The 17,432-nt window shown below is 45.4% G+C and overlaps 1 protein-coding gene across 2 annotated transcripts in view; it reads left to right on the top strand.

Moving 5' to 3' along the window:
• The window catches only part of LOC121280109 (cadherin-11-like), a 179,326-nt gene that overhangs the window by 89,179 nt on the left and 72,715 nt on the right, over positions 1 to 17,432 (top strand). For both annotated transcript variants that reach the window (XM_041191756.1, XM_041191755.1), the window contains exon 3: positions 4,958 to 5,378. In XM_041191756.1, the coding sequence (XP_041047690.1) occupies positions 5,151 to 5,378 (228 nt within the window). In that variant the 5' untranslated portion in view covers positions 4,958 to 5,150. The remainder of the gene's footprint in view (positions 1 to 4,957; positions 5,379 to 17,432) is intronic.

Genomic DNA, 17,432 nt, shown 5'->3' with positions numbered 1-17,432 from the left:
TAGGATAGGAATAGATCATCAAAAGATCATTATTTTTAAATCATTATTTTTAAATATTTTATGCTCCCCCACCCCCACTAGAGCTATACCTGGAGTGCCCCACCATCCATTCTTAATTAGCACATTCATTTAGATAATATCACCAACTTCAACACCTCTGTGTTCTTTTGTTCTTTTGTCTGTGACATCTTTTGATGATCTGCTCCTATCCTAACACCACCCCCCTCCACTTCTCCCCCCCACCCGTGCATCAACATTATACTGGGAGTGTTTGATGGGGTCAGTGTAGAGGGAGCTTTACTCTGTATCTAACCCCGTGCTGTACCTGTCCAGGGACTGTGTGATGGGGACAGTGTAGAGGGAGCTTTACTCTGTATCTAATCCCGTGCTGTACCTGTCCTGGGAGTGTTTGATGGGGACAGTGTAGAGGGAGCTTTACTCTGTATCTAACCCCATGTTGTACCTACCCTTGGGGTGTTTGATGGGACACAGTGTCCCTCAAAGGAAGACCAGCACACACCAACAGACACACACACAAACTCAAAACGCTACGAATAACAATACATAAAATAAGGATCACAAGAAAATGTGATTTAGGTTTTTCTGGATCTCAAAGGTTTTGATGCTGGAATTGGAGTGATGAGGCAACATTAATGGTGTCTTCGTCCTGGGTATAATTCTGTTTCGTAGACAACAATTGAAGAGGAAAGATGGTTCCACAGAAGCCTGGTTGGGATTTCCAACAAAGAAACACTAGACACCATGAGCTAATTATGCCTTGAACATTGTCAAGTGCAAAGTCTACAAGAAGTGTGTTAAGATTAAATCTGACAAAGCATTGAGTATTTAAAGGAGTTCTACCTTCCTTATAGAGGAGATAAAAGAAGAAAGGGACTATGGTAACAGCCTAAGGCATTGCATTATGTGTTGGTAATGTCCAACCCAGGATAAAATGTAGGAGTGAGCTGTTGTGATCTGGAATATGCTGCCTGAAAGGATGATGAAAGCAGATTCAATATTAACTTTAGAAAGGAAATTTGTTATATAATTGAAGGGGAAATCTTTGCAAGGTTTTAAGGAAGGAGCAAGGGAAAGTGAATTTCATTGGATAGCTTGCTTAAAGAGCTGGGCACAGAGAAGATGGGCCAAATGGGTTTCAGCTGTGTTGTATCAATCTATAATTCTATGAACACAGGAGCAGCACGAGGCCATTCAGCCTGAAACCTGTTCTGCTGTTCAATGAGATCATGGCCGATCTGTATCTTAATTCCATCTACCTGTCTTGATTCTGTAACCTGTAACAACTGACTGGGAGACTCCTGGAATCTTCATTGCTGCCACTTGAAGCATTTTTCTCCAACTGCCCTCAGGAATATTCAAGATTATTTAGTTCCATGCTTTTAAAGAATTAATTCACGGGATCTGGGGTTCTCTGCCTGATCCAGCATTTATTGCCCATCCCTAGTTGCCCTTGAGAAGGTAGTGGTGATCCATTATAAACTGCTAAATTAAAATGATGGTCTTAAGAATTATTACTGACGTGTCTATTTTACATACTTTTGGAAATTTTTTTTTCTTTCTCATGGAATGTGGCTTCGCTGGCTGGGTCAGCATTTGTTGCCCATCCCTAGTTGCCCTTGAGAAGGGGATGATGAGCTGCCTTCTTGAACCGCTGCAGTACCTGTGGTGCAGGTACACCCACTGGTGTTATGGAGGGAGTTCCATGGTTTTGACCCAACGACAGTGAAGGAACGGCGATATTTTTCCAAGTCAGGATGGTAATTGAATTGAATGGGAGATTCCAGGTGATAGTGTCCCCATGCATCTGCTGCCCTTGGTAGCTATCGTGGGTTTGGAAGGTGCTATCTAAGGGGTCTTGGTGAATTCCTGCAGTGCGTCTTGTGGGTGGTACACACTGCTGCTACTGTGCATCAGTGGTGGAAGGAGTGAATGTTTGTGGATGAGGTGCCAGTCAAGTGGGCTGCTTTGTCCTGGATGGTCTCAAGCTTCTTAAGTGTTGTGGGAGCTGCACTCATCCAAGCAAGTGGGGAGGAATCCATCACACTCCTGACTTGTGCCTTGTAGATGGTGGACAGGCTTTGGGGAGTCAGGAGGTGAGTTACTCACCACAGGATTCCTAGCCTCTGACCTGCCTTTGTAACCACAGTATTTATATGGCTAGTCCAGTTCAGTTTCTGGTCAATGGTAACCCCCAGGATGTTGATAGTGGCGGATTCAGTGATGGTAATGCCATTGAATGTCAAGGAGCAATGGTTTGATTCTCTCCTGTTCGAGATAGTCATTGCCTGATACTTGTGTGGTGTGAATGTTACTTGCCACATGTCAGCCCAAGCCTGGATATTGTCTAGGTCTTGCTGCATTTGGGCATGGACTGCTTCAGTATCTGAAGCGGCACGAATATGCTGAACATTGTACAACCATCAATGAACATTCCCACTTCTGACCTTATGATGGAAGGAAGGTCATTGATGAAGCAGCTGAAGATGGTTGGGCTGAGGACACTACCCTGAGGAACTCCTGCAGTGATGTCCTGGAGCTGAGATGACTGACCTCCAACAACCACAACTATCTTCCTTTGTGCTTGGTATGACTCCAACCAGAGGAGAGTTTTCTCCCTGATTCCCATTGACTCCAGTTTTGCTAGGGCTCCTTGATGCTACACTCAGTCAAATGCAGCCTTGATGTTAAGGGTAGTCACTCTCACCTCACCGCTCAGGAGTTCAACTCATTTATCTATATTTGAACCAAGGCTTTAATGAGGTCAGGAGCTGAGTGATCCTGGCAGAACCCAGACTGGGCGTCAGTGAGCAGGTTATTGCTAAGCAAATGCCACTTGATAGCTCTGTTGATAACCTTTTCCATCACTTTACTGATGATTGAAAGTAGACTGATGAGGCAGTAATTGACCGAGTTGGATTTGTCCTGCTTTTATGTACAGGACATAACCAGTTATGTGGAAAATCGCCCAGGTAAATGCCTGTGTTGCAGCTGTACTGGAGCAGCTTGGCGAGGGGTGCGGCAAGTTCTGATGCACGAATCTTTGGTACTTCTTCTGGGATATTGTCAGGGCCCGCAGCCTTTGTAGCATCTTTGTCGATATGGAGGAGAAGGCAAAATCTTACACCAACAACAGTTCATTTATGCAGCGCCTTTATCATAATGAAAAGTCCCAAATCACTTCACAACTGCTTTCAATCAAAATTTAACACAGAGAGAGGTATTGGGGCAGGTGATTAAAAAGTTGATCAAAGAGGCAAGTTTTAAGGTGCGCTTTAAGTGCGAGATGGATATGGAGGGAAAGAGGTTTAGGGAGGGAATTCTAGAGCTGAGGAACTTGGGGGCTGAAGACAAGGTGGAGTCCCTAAAATCAGGGAAGCTCTAGAGGCTGGAACTTGGGGCCGCAGACATTCTCAATGGTGTTATAAGGGAGGAAGTTACGGTGATAGGGTGATGTCATTTAACAATTGCAGTTGACATGCCAGTGCAGGAATGAAAGAGTGCTGGATTGTCAGAGGTGCTGTCTTTCCAATGAGCTACTAAATCAAGGCTCCCCACATCTGCTCCCTGACGTGGATGTTGAAGAATTAGGGACACTGCATTAGAACAATCTTTTCTTCCCCACAAAGCTAAGAAGACGGGAGGTGTTCACTGTATTTACTTCAAGGTGTCCAATGGAAAATGCTTTATCACTTATTTACGTTTGCCCAGAGGATCACCAGAGGAGGAGGAGGTACCCTTTAATTTCAATCAGTCTCCAACACTTTGATCTCATTTTCTCCATCAATTCCACATGTATGAAGGAAAACATTTCCTTTGATAGCTTGATGTTGTGAAATTAATCATGTCCCAAGCAATTGCATGAAAAGCATGATAGCAAACCCATCAGCCCTGAATACCTCTTCTCTATGTGTATGTGTGTGTGTGTCTGTGTATGTGTCTGTGTTTGTCTTTGTGTGTACCTGACTGTGTATACTTGTGGCATAGGAGTCAGTTGGCCATCATGGCTCAGTGTTTGAGCTCAGCAGCACATGAAGAACACTCGCCTTTCAATCAATGCACTTGCCTTTTCTCACTGGCTGTGGGTTTTTTATGCTGGAACGTGTGGTGATTCGAGTCAAAACAGCATGTCAGCCCTAAAGAGACCTGGGACCTTTGCGAATAGGGCAAGTGACTGTGTCTCTCTTTAATGGAACAGGTTGAAAACCCTTACTGAGGCCTGCAATGCCTGAACCACACGTGTAAGTCAGGACAGCTAATTCTTCAACATCGTGTACAGAAAGCAAAATAAAGGCAGGAAAAGGAATAAGATTGAGAGACAGAAATAAATGTGTTTTTTAAAAATCTTTCTTTAAACTACCGAAAATAATTAAAATGTGAGGGAATGAGTTCAAAGAAAGAGAGTAAATTTTCAGTTTTGGAGAGATTGTTGGGCAGTCATTGAGATTGATTGTGTCACTAAAATTGTTCTTACACTAGAATGACGAGACCCAACTTTTTATGGCACAATTGGTGGGTATCGAATGGGTAAGTATCGCATCTTTACATCACTCTTTGTGTTACAATGCTGCGTCTCTTGGCTAGATACTGTTGTAATGAAGCTTCCGGAGGAACAGGGCATCTCGGGCAGCAACTTCATGATTTCCGCGTTTAACTGCGCATGTGCGGACATCAGAAGTTGCTGTCTGATTTACTCCTTAGTAACGAGAATAGCCTCAAAATTATTCTCCTGGCAAAATCTGTGCCGATATAGCATTCAACCCTGACATTGTGACCCTGTTTTCATTTTTGGATTGGTGGTCTTAGATTGTAAGGAAGGCAGGAAGGAGGAAGCTTTCTGGGCTACATCTCAGCTCATTGTAAAGTGGAAGATTAACTCTTGCTCCTTTGGGGAAGGGCTAACAATCTGATTTCTCTTATCTTTTTTGTGATCTTGTAGGTAATAAAGTTGGGAAGTCCTGGCCTGTGGACTGGCAATGAACTACTGAGCAAGCAGCAAGGCATCCCAATGAAGGAACATTGACAGCAAGTCCCCTGCTCAATCTAGAGTTAGGGCCATTCAGTGGCTATTGGACCTCCCAAGTCGCAGCTGGTGAAATAAATAAATTAAACAAAAGCAAATTGGAAACGAGATGAGGCGAGACTTTTATTTACATTGTTTTTTGGCATGCTTTAGCATTGTCCATTGGAGTCATTCCGCCCTTGCAAGAAATTCCACTGGCTCCCGGGCGTCAACTCGATCTCGTCATGGACTCGGTGTCAAAGGTCAAGTGCTTCACAGATCCAAGAGAGGCTGGGTGTGGAATCAATTCTTTGTTATAGAGGAGTATACAGGCCCAGACCCTGTACTCGTGGGCAGGGTAAGACTACCTCTCCATCATTCTTTCTCATAGGACCATAAGAAATAGGCGCTGGAGTAGGCCATTCAGCCCTTCAAGCCTGCGCAAATTAAGTAAAATTATGGTTGATCTTCAACCTCAACTCCACCTTCCCACATTATCCCCATATCCACTAATTCTTTTAGTGCCCTTAAATCTAGCAACCTCTGTCCTGAATATAACTGAGCATCACAGCTCTTTGAGAATTCCAAGCATTCACAACCCTTTGAGCGATCAAATTTCTCCTTATCTCAGTCAATAAGGGATTGATCCCTTAGTTGGAGACTATGATCCCGTGTTCTAGATTCTCCAGCCAGGGCAAACCTCACAGTATCTACCTTGTTAAATCTCTTAAGGACTTACGTTTCAGATCAGCTCTCATTCTTCTAAGTTAAGGCAGGGATTTCCAAACTGGGGAGTCGTAGGTCAAGCAATCGGGGTCGTAAGCTCCCTGTCCTCTGAGGCAGCAATATGCAGCAATCACTCTGATGGATCAGCCCTGATATCAGATCCAAGGCCCGATGACTTGTGCGTGGATAATTTAATTTCTTGTCCAATGCCCCATCCCTGCTTTCACAGCTGTTCTCCCCCTCACATCGCCCACCTACCCACCTCACCACCCAGCCCCCCTGCCCCACTCACTCTGGGGTCACACTAACTTCAAGTGTCAAAATGGGGACACAGTGGGAAAAAGTCTAGGAAGCACAATTCTAAGGAATATAGGCTGAGTCTACTCAGTCTCTCCTCAAATGACAATTCCCCTCACCCTAGGGAATCAGTTCAATGAACCTTTGTTGCACTCCCTCTCAGATTTGTAGATCTTTCCTTAGATAAAAGACCACAACTGCACACTGTACTCCAGGTGTGGTCCATCAAGATCCAATATAATTGTGGTAATATAATATAATTGTATTCCTCTCCGCAGATGCTGTCAGACCTGCTGAGTTTTTCCAGGTATTTTTATTTTTGTTTCGGATTTCCAGCATCCGCAGTCTTTTGCTTTTATTATAATTGTAGTAAGAGTTTTGTACTCTTATACTCCAATCCTTTTGTAATAAAATCTGTTAGACCATTTGCCTTCCTAATTGTTTGCAATACCTACATGTTAACGTTCTGTACATGGTTCATGTACAAGAACACCTGGGAGACACCATGAATGCAAATGTTTCCCAATCTTAGCATTTTAAAAAAATATTCTGCTTTTGAATTTTTCCTACCAAAGTGGATAACTTTCACACTTTTCCATCTTATATTCCACATTTCTGCCCACTCATTTAACCTCACTAAATTCATTTTCAGCCTCTTTGCGTATGCCTCTTATTCTCTTACTTTCCCGCCTAACTTTGTATCACCAGCAACCTTGGACGCACTACACTTGCTCTCCTCATCTAAGCCATTGATGTAATCTGTAAATTGCGGAGGCCCAAGAACTGATCTTTGTGCTACCCTACTGATTACAGAATGTCAACCTGAAAATGACCATTTATTCCTATTCTGTCTTTCTTCTGCCCATTAACGATCCTCAATCGATATTACCTCCAATCCTATGAGCACCTAATTTGTGTAATCATTTCTTGTATGGAACCTGACTGATTTTTTTTTTGAAAATCCAAATATATTACATCTATTGGTTTGCTCTTACCTACCTTGCTAGCTATAACTGCAAAAACTCCAGCAGATTTTTCAAATACGATTTCCCTGCCCACTTCGCCTAAGTATATCATGATTTCCAAGTGCCCTGTTACCAGGTCCCCATTAATAAATTTTAGCATCTTCCTGCTGATTGCTGTCGGATCTTATTTCCCCTCTCTCTCTCTTGAATAGAGAGGTTAAATTTGCTACTTCAAAATCCACAGGGACTGTTCCTGATCCTGAGTTTCAGAAAGTCAAAACCAACGTAACCCCTATCTCTGCGGATACCTCTTTTAAAACATGTGAGATTTAGGCCATCGATTCCAGGGGGTTTGTTGGCTTTTAGTGTCATTAATTTCACCAGTACGATGTATTTAATAATACTAATTTCTCTCAGACTGGATGTTAAACTGAGGCCCTACGTCTGCCCACTCAGGTGGACACAAAAGATTATTTGGAGGAAGAGTAAGAGAGTTATCCCTGGTGTCCTGGCCAATACTTATCCCTCAATCAACATCGCAAAAGCAGATTACCTGGTCATTATCTCATTGCTGAACTTGCTGTGTGCATGTTGGTTGCCATGTTTTCCAATTTACAACAGTGACTGCACTCCAAAGCACTCCATTGGTTATAAAGAAACCTGGAGACATTGGAAGGTGTTGCATAATGCAAGCGTTTTTTTTCTTTAACTTCTTCATTTTCATTAGGCCGTTGGTTCCACACTATTTCTGGGATATTTTTTTCTGCCTTCTACCTGAGCGTGTGTTTAATATCTGACATTTTTTTTTATCCCCCACTTTTAAAAAAAAAAATTCTTTGATGGGATGTGGGCATCACTGGCAAGGCCAGCATTTATTTGTTGCCTTATCACTGACTGCCCTTTGAACTGCGTGGCTTGCTAGGCCATTTCAGAGGGCGTTCAAGAGTCAACCACGTTGCTGTGGGCCTCGAGGTCACATGTGGGCCAGACCCAGTAAGGATGGCAGATTTTCCTCCTTAAAGGACATCAGTGAACCAGATGGGTTTATATGACAGCCAATGATAGTTGTCTTGGTCACCATTACTAGCTGAGACTAGCTTTATATTCCAGGTTTTATTAAATGAACTAAATTGCACCAGTTGCTCTGGTGGGATTTGAATGCATGTCCACGGTATTAGTATGGGCCTCTGGATTACTTGTCCAGTTCTGTTGAAGGGTCATGAGGACTCGAAATGTCAACTCTTTTCTTCTCCGCCGATGCTGCCAGACCTGCTGAGTTTTTCCAGGTAATTCTGTTTTTGTTTTTTTGACATTACCATAACGCCACCTCCCTCAAAAAACACAATGGAACAGCAAGGCCCTTTTAAATAAAATTGACAAGCACAACCTATACTGCAGAGGCTGGGAATCTGAAGTAAAAACCAAAAATATTGGAATACTCTCAGCAGGTCAGTTAGCATCAGTGGGTAGAGGAACAAGAGTTAACATTTCAGGTGGATGATTCTTTGTCAGAACTGGAAGGTGTTAGGGATGAACAGCTTTTAAAATGAATACACAGCCGGAGAAGGGGGGAGCAGGCAGCAGGGAAAGAGCAAAAGAGAGAGGTTTTTGATAGGGTATTATATATTCATAATGTAAGGGGCAGTATGATTTACCCTCGTCCTTATCAGAATTCAACCCTTTGAGCTTGTTGCATTGTTCAATGAGATCAGGCGTAATCTATATCTTAACTCTTGGCTCCACATCCCGAAAAAATCTTGCCCAGCAAACATCGATCGACCTCAGATTTAAATTTATTAAGTGAGCGAGCATTGACTGCTCCTTCTGGGCACTTTGCTCTTCCACACCCTCGCGTGAAGAAATGTTTCCTAACTTCTTCCGGATTGGCCTGGCCCTGATTTTAAGGTTACTACTCCTTTCCCTAGACTCTCCCATGAGTGGAAAAAGTACCTTCTCTATCCGACCTGCCAATTCCTCTCAAGATCCCCAAATCCTCAATCAAATCGGCAAAGTAACCACAAGAGGAAGATGTGCATTTAAAATGACGTGCTAATGGGGCAGGTCTTGAGGAGATGGAGATGGTTATGGGAGAATCCAAGAGGGGGAGGGAAGCATGAAAAATCTGGCAAAGAGGAGGCAGCTCCCATGGCCAGAGAATGTGATGGAGAAAGGCAGGTAGACCCCAGAGTATGGAGCTACCTGGTGGCTAAACACCAATAAAGAAACCACAGCCCTCATCCATTCTTGGCAGCTCCAACACAGCCATCCATCACTAGCATTTGAGAGACAATGGGTGCTCTAAAGTTTAGGAATATATGAGCAGGAGGAGGCCATTCACTTACTCGAGTCTGTTCCGCCATTCAATTAGGTTATTGCTGATCTACCTGCCTTGGTTCTGTATGTCTTAAACAAAACAAAGATCTCAAAGTTGTCAACTGACCACCCACCTCAACGGCTTTTTGAAGGGAAAGAGTGTTCCAGATTCCCACTACCCTCTGTATGAAGAAATGCTGCCTGACATCACCCTCGAACGGCCAGGCTCCAATTTTAAGGTTCTGCCCCCTTGTTCCCTACCCATTAGAGAAACTAGTTTCTCGCTACCTAAGCTTTCAACCCCTTTTGACCATCCTAAACACCTCAATTAGCTCACCCTTTGATCTTATATACTCAAGGGACTAAAAGTATATTGCACATAGGGTTGGCAAATCATTGTCTCCAAACTCTTATTTCTTTTCCAGTGAGTCACCAGTCAAAAGAACTGAAAATTGACATGCGAGATTTCTCCAAGTTTATCAGTGTCAAAAATCAGGAAAGGGATAAAATGGTTACCTGGCCCTAATAGGATTTGAGAAACTGAACTCAACCTTATTGCTTCAATGCACGAAACAATGACGGACAGGAAAATGATAACTCTGACACCTTGTCTATCATGATATAAACTCCCCACTCCACCCAAAAACAACATGCTCCGTCAGGAGAGGCAAGAAAACGGATAATTGATGTTTCCATCCCATAACAATTCCTTTAAAAACCCCGCAGTTGGGACAAACATAAGGGTAAATGTACCGATTTGCCGATGGAATGCAATTTCACTCCAATGTTGCTGACCCCATCCACCTGACTGCTCCCCTGCTGTGTTATGGCCCCAGAGTGCAAATAGGGGGAAAGAAAATACCCCAAGCAGATGTGTGGGGGTTTATTTGCTTCAAGATGGATGATGGTATCCAAGGTAAGCATGTCTTCCCAATGTGTGCTCACAGCTGGAAAAGCTTAGTAACAGAAGCCCAGTGCCCATGTAATAGCCTATTGTAAACCTGTGTCTGCCCCAGAGCCTTCAGGGAACAGAGATGGGGGAGGGGTGGGGGGCTTTCAGTCTTACGTTTTCTACCAGAGGCACCATACTCGGAACCTTGCACTCCACTAGAACAATCATGTCCATTGTAGGCATCTGTAGTGTCATCTCAGCTCAGAAAGAACTTGCATTTCTATATCACCATGCATGGCCGCAGGGACACTGCAAAGAACTTTGCAGCCAGTGAAGTACTTTGGAAGTGTAGTCACTGTTGTAACGCAGGGAATGCAGCAGCCAACTTATGCACAGCAAGCTCCCACAAACAGCAAGATGAAAATGCTGTTTCAGCAACAAAAACAGAAAATGCTGGAAAAACACAGCAGGTCTAACAGCGTCTGTGGAGAGAGAAACATCTGTTAATCCGCTTCAGTAACATTAGTTGAGGGATAAATATTCTCTTTCCTTGAAGATAATCTCACAGTATCTTTTGTGTCCACTTGAGAGGGCAGGCAGGTCTTCAGTCTATAGTCTCACAGTGCAGCACTGCCTTGGTTACAGTGCTGGGGAATACGCTCAAAGTCTTTGGAGCAGGACTCGAATCCTTAACCTCCTGACTCAGAGGTGAGAGCACTGCCCACGGAATCATAGCTGACTCCTGTACCTGAGCTACTGCACATTCACACCACCTCCTCTAACCCCAATTGCCCCTGCTCTTCCACATCAATATTTTTTTACTAACTCCTACTTAAATGTCACAGTGTGCTTGGCTTGCACAGGTGGTCTGGAATGTTATATTCTGATAACCGTTTGTTGGGGAAAAAAGAATTCTACCTTTACAAATTTAGTGCTAGTTATGAAACTGTTTAGCAGCTTCATTAAAACAGTGAGAAACAGAATCACAATGTATGCCAACTATTCACACGCGTATGTTCCGTGATGTAGTGTGTAGAGTTTTTCCTCAGCATCGCATTGAAGAGCAAAATAAAAAGGGTAAGAAATTTGGCTGCCCTGCTTTTGGGTGAGGGGGTTACGATTTGTGACCGGCTCCCCCCTGTTCTGTTGGAGGTGGGTGGCTGCAGACTTGGTGCTCCCTGCTCATTGTCATGGTTGGAACATGGAGCTGAGTGGGTTCCTTGCTGTTGACTGCCTCTGTGCTCAGGATGGGGCTAATCAGTATTGTGCTAAGAACATGTGGCACAGCCAGTCTGCCCTTCTTGAAGGCCGGCTGTCCCTCTTAAAGGGAAACTACACTGATAAGTGTTGCTGGAATTTGGAACATGAAAAGTAGAAGACCAGGGCAGAGTGAGGATGGTGATTGTAGCACTGGAGGCCTTACTGGTGGGGGTGGACAGAAGAAGAAATGCCATGGTTCTTCAGGAGGCCAGAAGACCTCAAAGACCACCCTCAAAAGGGATTAGGAACATGATGCCACGGAGGCCAATACCCAGAGTCTGGACCCAAAGGCCTGGCAGCAGTGCCACCAGAAGTCTAATAACCTCACAAGCATGGTCAAGGCCAGTGAATACATTTTCACATGACACCATCTACCCACCACAACACCAACCCCTCATGCTGCTCAATGCATCACACTCCTTTCACTCACCCAGCAGCACTCCCTAACAGTCAGGACTTAGGCCTAACATCCAGATACTTCACCTCACTCTCTCACGCTACCTTCATATACTTCCAGCTACTCAGCTATGGAAGGAACATTACCCAAACATTCTGCTGTACAATCAGTGACATTTTGTCCTATCTCTTGCATGAAAAGGTGGTGCATAATAGAAGGGAGCAGAGCAAAACTGGCAGGGGATAAAGACACCTGCATCCATTGAGCTCTACAGAGGTGAAGGCTCTCAGCATCATGGAGCTGGCTATCGTGCCATCCAGCATTGTATTGTTCAATGGTTTGATTGATCTGTGTTTGATTATGATGGTCTGGTAAGAGATCTTTGTAACTGTGCTTGATTGCTTAAGCCTTTGGGTGGAGCTAGAGAGCTCATTATCACAGAGAAGCTTTTCAAGAGAAAGGGTCTGGGCCCTGGGCAGAGATGATGGGCAGAATCTTTCATTTTCAGCAGGTGTCTTGTGCGCTACCTGAGAAAGCAGCGAGACACCCATACTGACTCTTAGGAGGAAGGGCCACTCTATCTTATGTCCATCAACCACTTAAGAGAATAGCGGTGGATCTTCCTCCCGACTGAGGGCCCTGGGATATGATATCCCACCCACCTAAAACTGCTGGCCAATCAGAAGCCGGCAGCTCTTGGGCTCAGAGGAGGCTGTGGCTGCTGCTGGATCAATACCCTGTGAAGCTCCAGGAAAATGCTAAGTGCTGTTGAAGGGGGAGGGGGGGGGGTCATGTGGTCATCAGCAAGGGCAGGGAGTGGTTGTCAGTGATGACCCCTCTCACAGATTGGCGGACTCCCCTCCCTCCAACTGACATGCAGTCTGCACAATTTCATGAGTCATGCAGGCCACGTGTCAGCAGGCTCACCTGGAGCTGAGAGAACCACAGCAGAGGCAGGAAGAAGTGGTTGTTAATTGGCCACTTCAGGACCTCAAGCGGAGACAGGGTAGGACGGGGTAGGAAGGTCAACCATGGGCTTTCCTACCCAGAACTTACTTCCGATGGAGGTGGGAAGATATCAGGTATCAGGCCTGAAGCCAACCCACCTAATTTTCAGGCCCTCCTGCCTCCATCCTCACCGCCTGCGGGGGTAGAAGGTTTCGCTCTACGTCTGTATAGAAAATCTTGTAAGTTCTGAGGTAGTCGTTTGCTAGTTCAGAGCTTGAGTATTGCTAAAAAAGGAACATTTTTTGTCAAAGCTTTCCATCTTGCACTCATCAGATCAATTTGCTAATTCCAATGTCAGGGGAAACAACATATTTATATGCATGAGAAGAGAGTGCTGATTGGGTGGCAAGTGGACTCTAATTGGTAGAGCTTTTGCCATGGAGAATGCACCAGTTGATGCTGACTGACAGTTAACTGCCAAACATTGTTTGAAATTTAAAACAGGCAGCATGACTCTGATTAGTCAAAACATTGCCCTGGGGAATGAACTAGCAAATGATTGGAGCTTATTTTGTTTAGTTGAAACTGACACAACGTGTGTACATGTTCTTTCTGTCTGCAAAGAACAGGGCCCTGTGTATTAATATATGTAGCTTCCAGTACATGCAAATGTGCCACACTATAATGTCCCTTCTCAACACCCAGCTCACCCTCATCTTGCTATCTGGCATAGCTCTTGGTGATGCAACCAAGGGCCTTTTACTTTCCACAACCCCCACCTTCCCACTGCTCTAACAACAACCACCCCCTTCTGAGTTCCTGCTTTTAGACACCCACTTACCCCCAGCTCCAGAAGGAGGAGAGAAAGCAATAGTATTTCAGTGATGAAGCAGTCCTGTCATTTTATCTGACACTCTCAGCCACCAGTTCAGACACCAGTATTGTACATACCTTGGAGGTTAACCTAGTGCTGGGATCAACACACTGAGCACGAGTGGGCTTCAGCCCAGCCAGGGGTAAAGGATGGTTTGTTTGCCGACTGACAGGAGGCGATGTCACAGGAACTTTCTGCTGCAGAGGATTCCAGTGAGGACTTGCATGGGACAGAATACAGGAGAACGCAGCTGTGATGCTGGGTGCATTGTCTGACCTGCCAGTTGCCCCTTGTCACTGCCAAGTGTCACACCAAGTTGACAGGCACAACTTTCCCTCTCCACAGCCTCGGCTCCATCTCCCTGTTGTGCTGCAGGCCCAGAGGCACTTCCGCTGCTGCACCCAACCCCCATTGCAGCCTTTGTGTAGACAGGTCACCGGCTCCTCTGCCCTCCCTGTGATGAGACTGGAACAGTCCCTGCCAAATTATGCACAGCGACAGATCAAAGAACACTCCACCTCCAGAAAGTTTGCAATAGCAGACGTTCTTAAAAATGACCTTACCTGTAATTTGGGTGGCCGGCCTTTTAAGGAACGCTAGTGCAGGGCCCATCCTGCTGCTTAGAGCTCGTCGTTTGCAGGGAGTCATGCAAACTCATTGCCTGGATCTGCAGGCTCCCGATTGGGTTTGTAGCATCATATCAGCCAGTTGGGCTGAGCGACATCAGGATAGTGGTCCATAGGCTCCTAGTGTACACACAGGGTCCTCGTGTGTGGGCATCCTTCTCAATCTGGTGCACCTTGTGGGCATGCTGGCAGAGGCTGTTGGCACAATGCGCACCAGGAAAATGAAGCTCGACCTCCACGGTGTTGCCTCCAGTGGGACTACGAGGATGAACTTGATAGCCAAGGACTATCTTGTGATCATAGATGCAGTCGGCGGGGTGGGCGGGGGGGGGGTGGGGTTGGGGGGCTGGGGGGGGGGGGGGGGGGGGGGTGGTGGGGGGGGGTGGGGTTGGTGTTGGGGGGGTGAGGGGTGGGGGGGGGTCACCCAGTTGAAACTAAAGGCCCTGTGGTTTCCCCATTCACTGTGACGAGTAGGTTGACACAGCCCCCATTGTGAGCTCTTGTTCACGTGGAGAGAGAATCGAGACAAAGGCAGCAGGAGTTAATTGTGTGGCGTGCATGGAGATTGTGATCTCGAGCGAGAAGATCGTATTCTCCTGTGTGGAGTTTCTAGGTTAGTTCAGGCTCAGGCCTCAGCCTGTCACTCATGTTGTTCTCTTCATGTTTGAAGCAGCAAACTAATTACTGCACGCTGAACAGCAGCCTCACCCAGACCATCTCTGTACACTGAACAGCAGCCTCACCCAAACCATCTCTGTACACCGAACAGCAGCCTCACCCAGACCATCTCTGTACACTGAACAGCAGCCTCACCCAGACCATCTCTGCATGTCGAACAGCAGCTTCACCCAGACCATCTCTGCACACTGAACAGCAGCTTCACCCAGACCATCTCTGTACACTGAACAGCAGCCTCACCCAAACCATCTCTGTACACCGAACAGCAGCCTCACCCAAACCATCTCTGTACACCGAACAGCAGCCTCACCCAAACCATCTCTGCATGTCGAACAGCAGCTTCACCCAGACCATCTCTGTACACTGAACAGCAGCTTCACCCAGACCATCTCTGTACACTGAACAGCAGCCTCACCCAAACCATCTCTGTACACTGAACAGCAGCCTCACCCAAACCATCTCTGTACACCGAACAGCAGCCTCACCCAGACCATCTCTGCATGTCGAACAGCAGCTTCACCCAGACCATCTCTGCACACTGAACAGCAGCTTCACCCAGACCATCTCTGCACGCTGAACAGCAGCCTTACCCAGACCATCTCTGCTGTAACTCTCACCATTTCTATTACTTGCCCTTTTTAATATGGGGCTTCACCGCTTGCTGGGATACCTTACCATCAGAAGGAGACAATTGAAATAATATTATTTACATAAAAAGTACAGAGACCAAGAGGCCCCACTGGTCTCTGCCATTATTGATGCTCCATAAGTGCTTCCTTTCAGATTAATTGATCCAACTCCACAATTATTTCCTTCTATTCCTTTCTCATTTGTCTACTTATCTAACTTTCCCTTAAGCAGACCCTTTGCTATTCACCTCAACAACTCCGTGTGGAAGCAAGTTCCACATTCTAACCACATCTTGGGTTTCTCCTGAATTTCTTATTGAAATTATTGTTGACTACTTTGTATTAATAGTCTTTGATTTTGGATTGTCCCGCATGCAGAAACATTTTCTCCATGTCAAGCCTATCAAACCCCCTTCCATAAAGAACGACTTGTGCTTAACAAGACGTTTTGATTTTTCACTATATGAAAGGCATTATGTTGGCAAATGCAATAACCCTTTTAGTATACAACAACAACTTGCATTTATATAGCATCTTTAATGTAGCAAAACGTCCCCCAGGCACTTCACAAGAGCATTATCAAATAAACTTGGACATCGAGTCTCATAAGGAGACATTAGTGCAGATGATCAAGACCTTGGTCAAAGAGGTGGGTTTTATGGAGTGTCCTAAAAAAGAAACGAGAGGGTTAGGGAGGGAATTCCAGAGCTTAAGGCCCAGGCAGCAGAAGGCGGGGCCGCCATTGGTGCAGCAACTAAGATCGGGAATGCTCAAGAGATCAGAATCGGAGAAGTGCAGAGATCGTGGAGGGCTGTAGGGCTAGAGCAGCTTACAGAGGTAGGGAGGGGTGAGGGCCATAGAGGGATTTGAAAACATGGATGAGAATCTTAAATTTGAGGTGCTGCTTAATGGGGAGCCAATGTAGGCCAGCGAGCATAGAGGTGGTGGGTGACTTAGTGCATGTTAGTGCGAGCAGAATTCTGGACAACCTAAAGTTTACAGAAAGTAGAAGATGGGCGGCAGTCAGGGCATTGGAATAATTAAGCCTAGCGGTAAAAAAAATGGTTTGGATGAGACAAAGTTGAATGATACTGGAACACAGCATGTTCATCTTCAAAGGAGCACCAGTGGATGTTTAGCATCCACCTGATCCACAGGAACAGACAGGACATGAAGTTTAGTATCTCAAGGCTGTTCCTTCAGATCTGCATGGCTGAGATTCGTGTGCTGAAGCCCTGGAGTGAGACTTGAATCCAGCACAGAGGCTTTCTGAATGACCAAAGGTGCTGCCTTAGAAACACCAAAAATCTCTCCAAGAAACCTGACGCCTGGAGGAAAAGGATGATTTAGTGACATTAAGAAGAGCATTTGACTCATTCGGCACCTTCAGCGTGTCCCCCCTCTTCTATTGATATGTATTTCGATGCCATTTATCTGCCCTTACTCTGTCTCTTGATATCCTTACCATAAAAAGTCTAGCAATTTTGAAAGCTCTAATTGTGTCTCCGCTTCCAAATTTTTTGGGGAAGGGACTTCCAGATTTCCACTAACCTTTGTGTCAGAAAGTGCTTCTTGATTTCCCTCCTGGACCCAGCCCAACCAAAAGATTCTTTTTGGTTTCATTAATGGGATGTGGGGCGTCGCTGGCTGGGCCAGCATTTATTGCCCATCCCTAGTTGCCCTTGAGAATATGGCAGATGAGCCACCTTCTTGAACCGCTGTAGTCCATGTTGTGTAGGTACACCCACAGTGCTGTTAGGGAGGGAGTTCCAGGATTTTGATCCAGTGACAGTGAAGGAACGGTGAT

The sequence above is a fragment of the Carcharodon carcharias genome, chromosome 7, assembly GCF_017639515.1.
Source record: "Carcharodon carcharias isolate sCarCar2 chromosome 7, sCarCar2.pri, whole genome shotgun sequence".
NCBI lineage: Eukaryota > Metazoa > Chordata > Chondrichthyes > Lamniformes > Lamnidae > Carcharodon > Carcharodon carcharias.
This window is presented reverse-complemented; position numbering and strand designations above follow the sequence as displayed.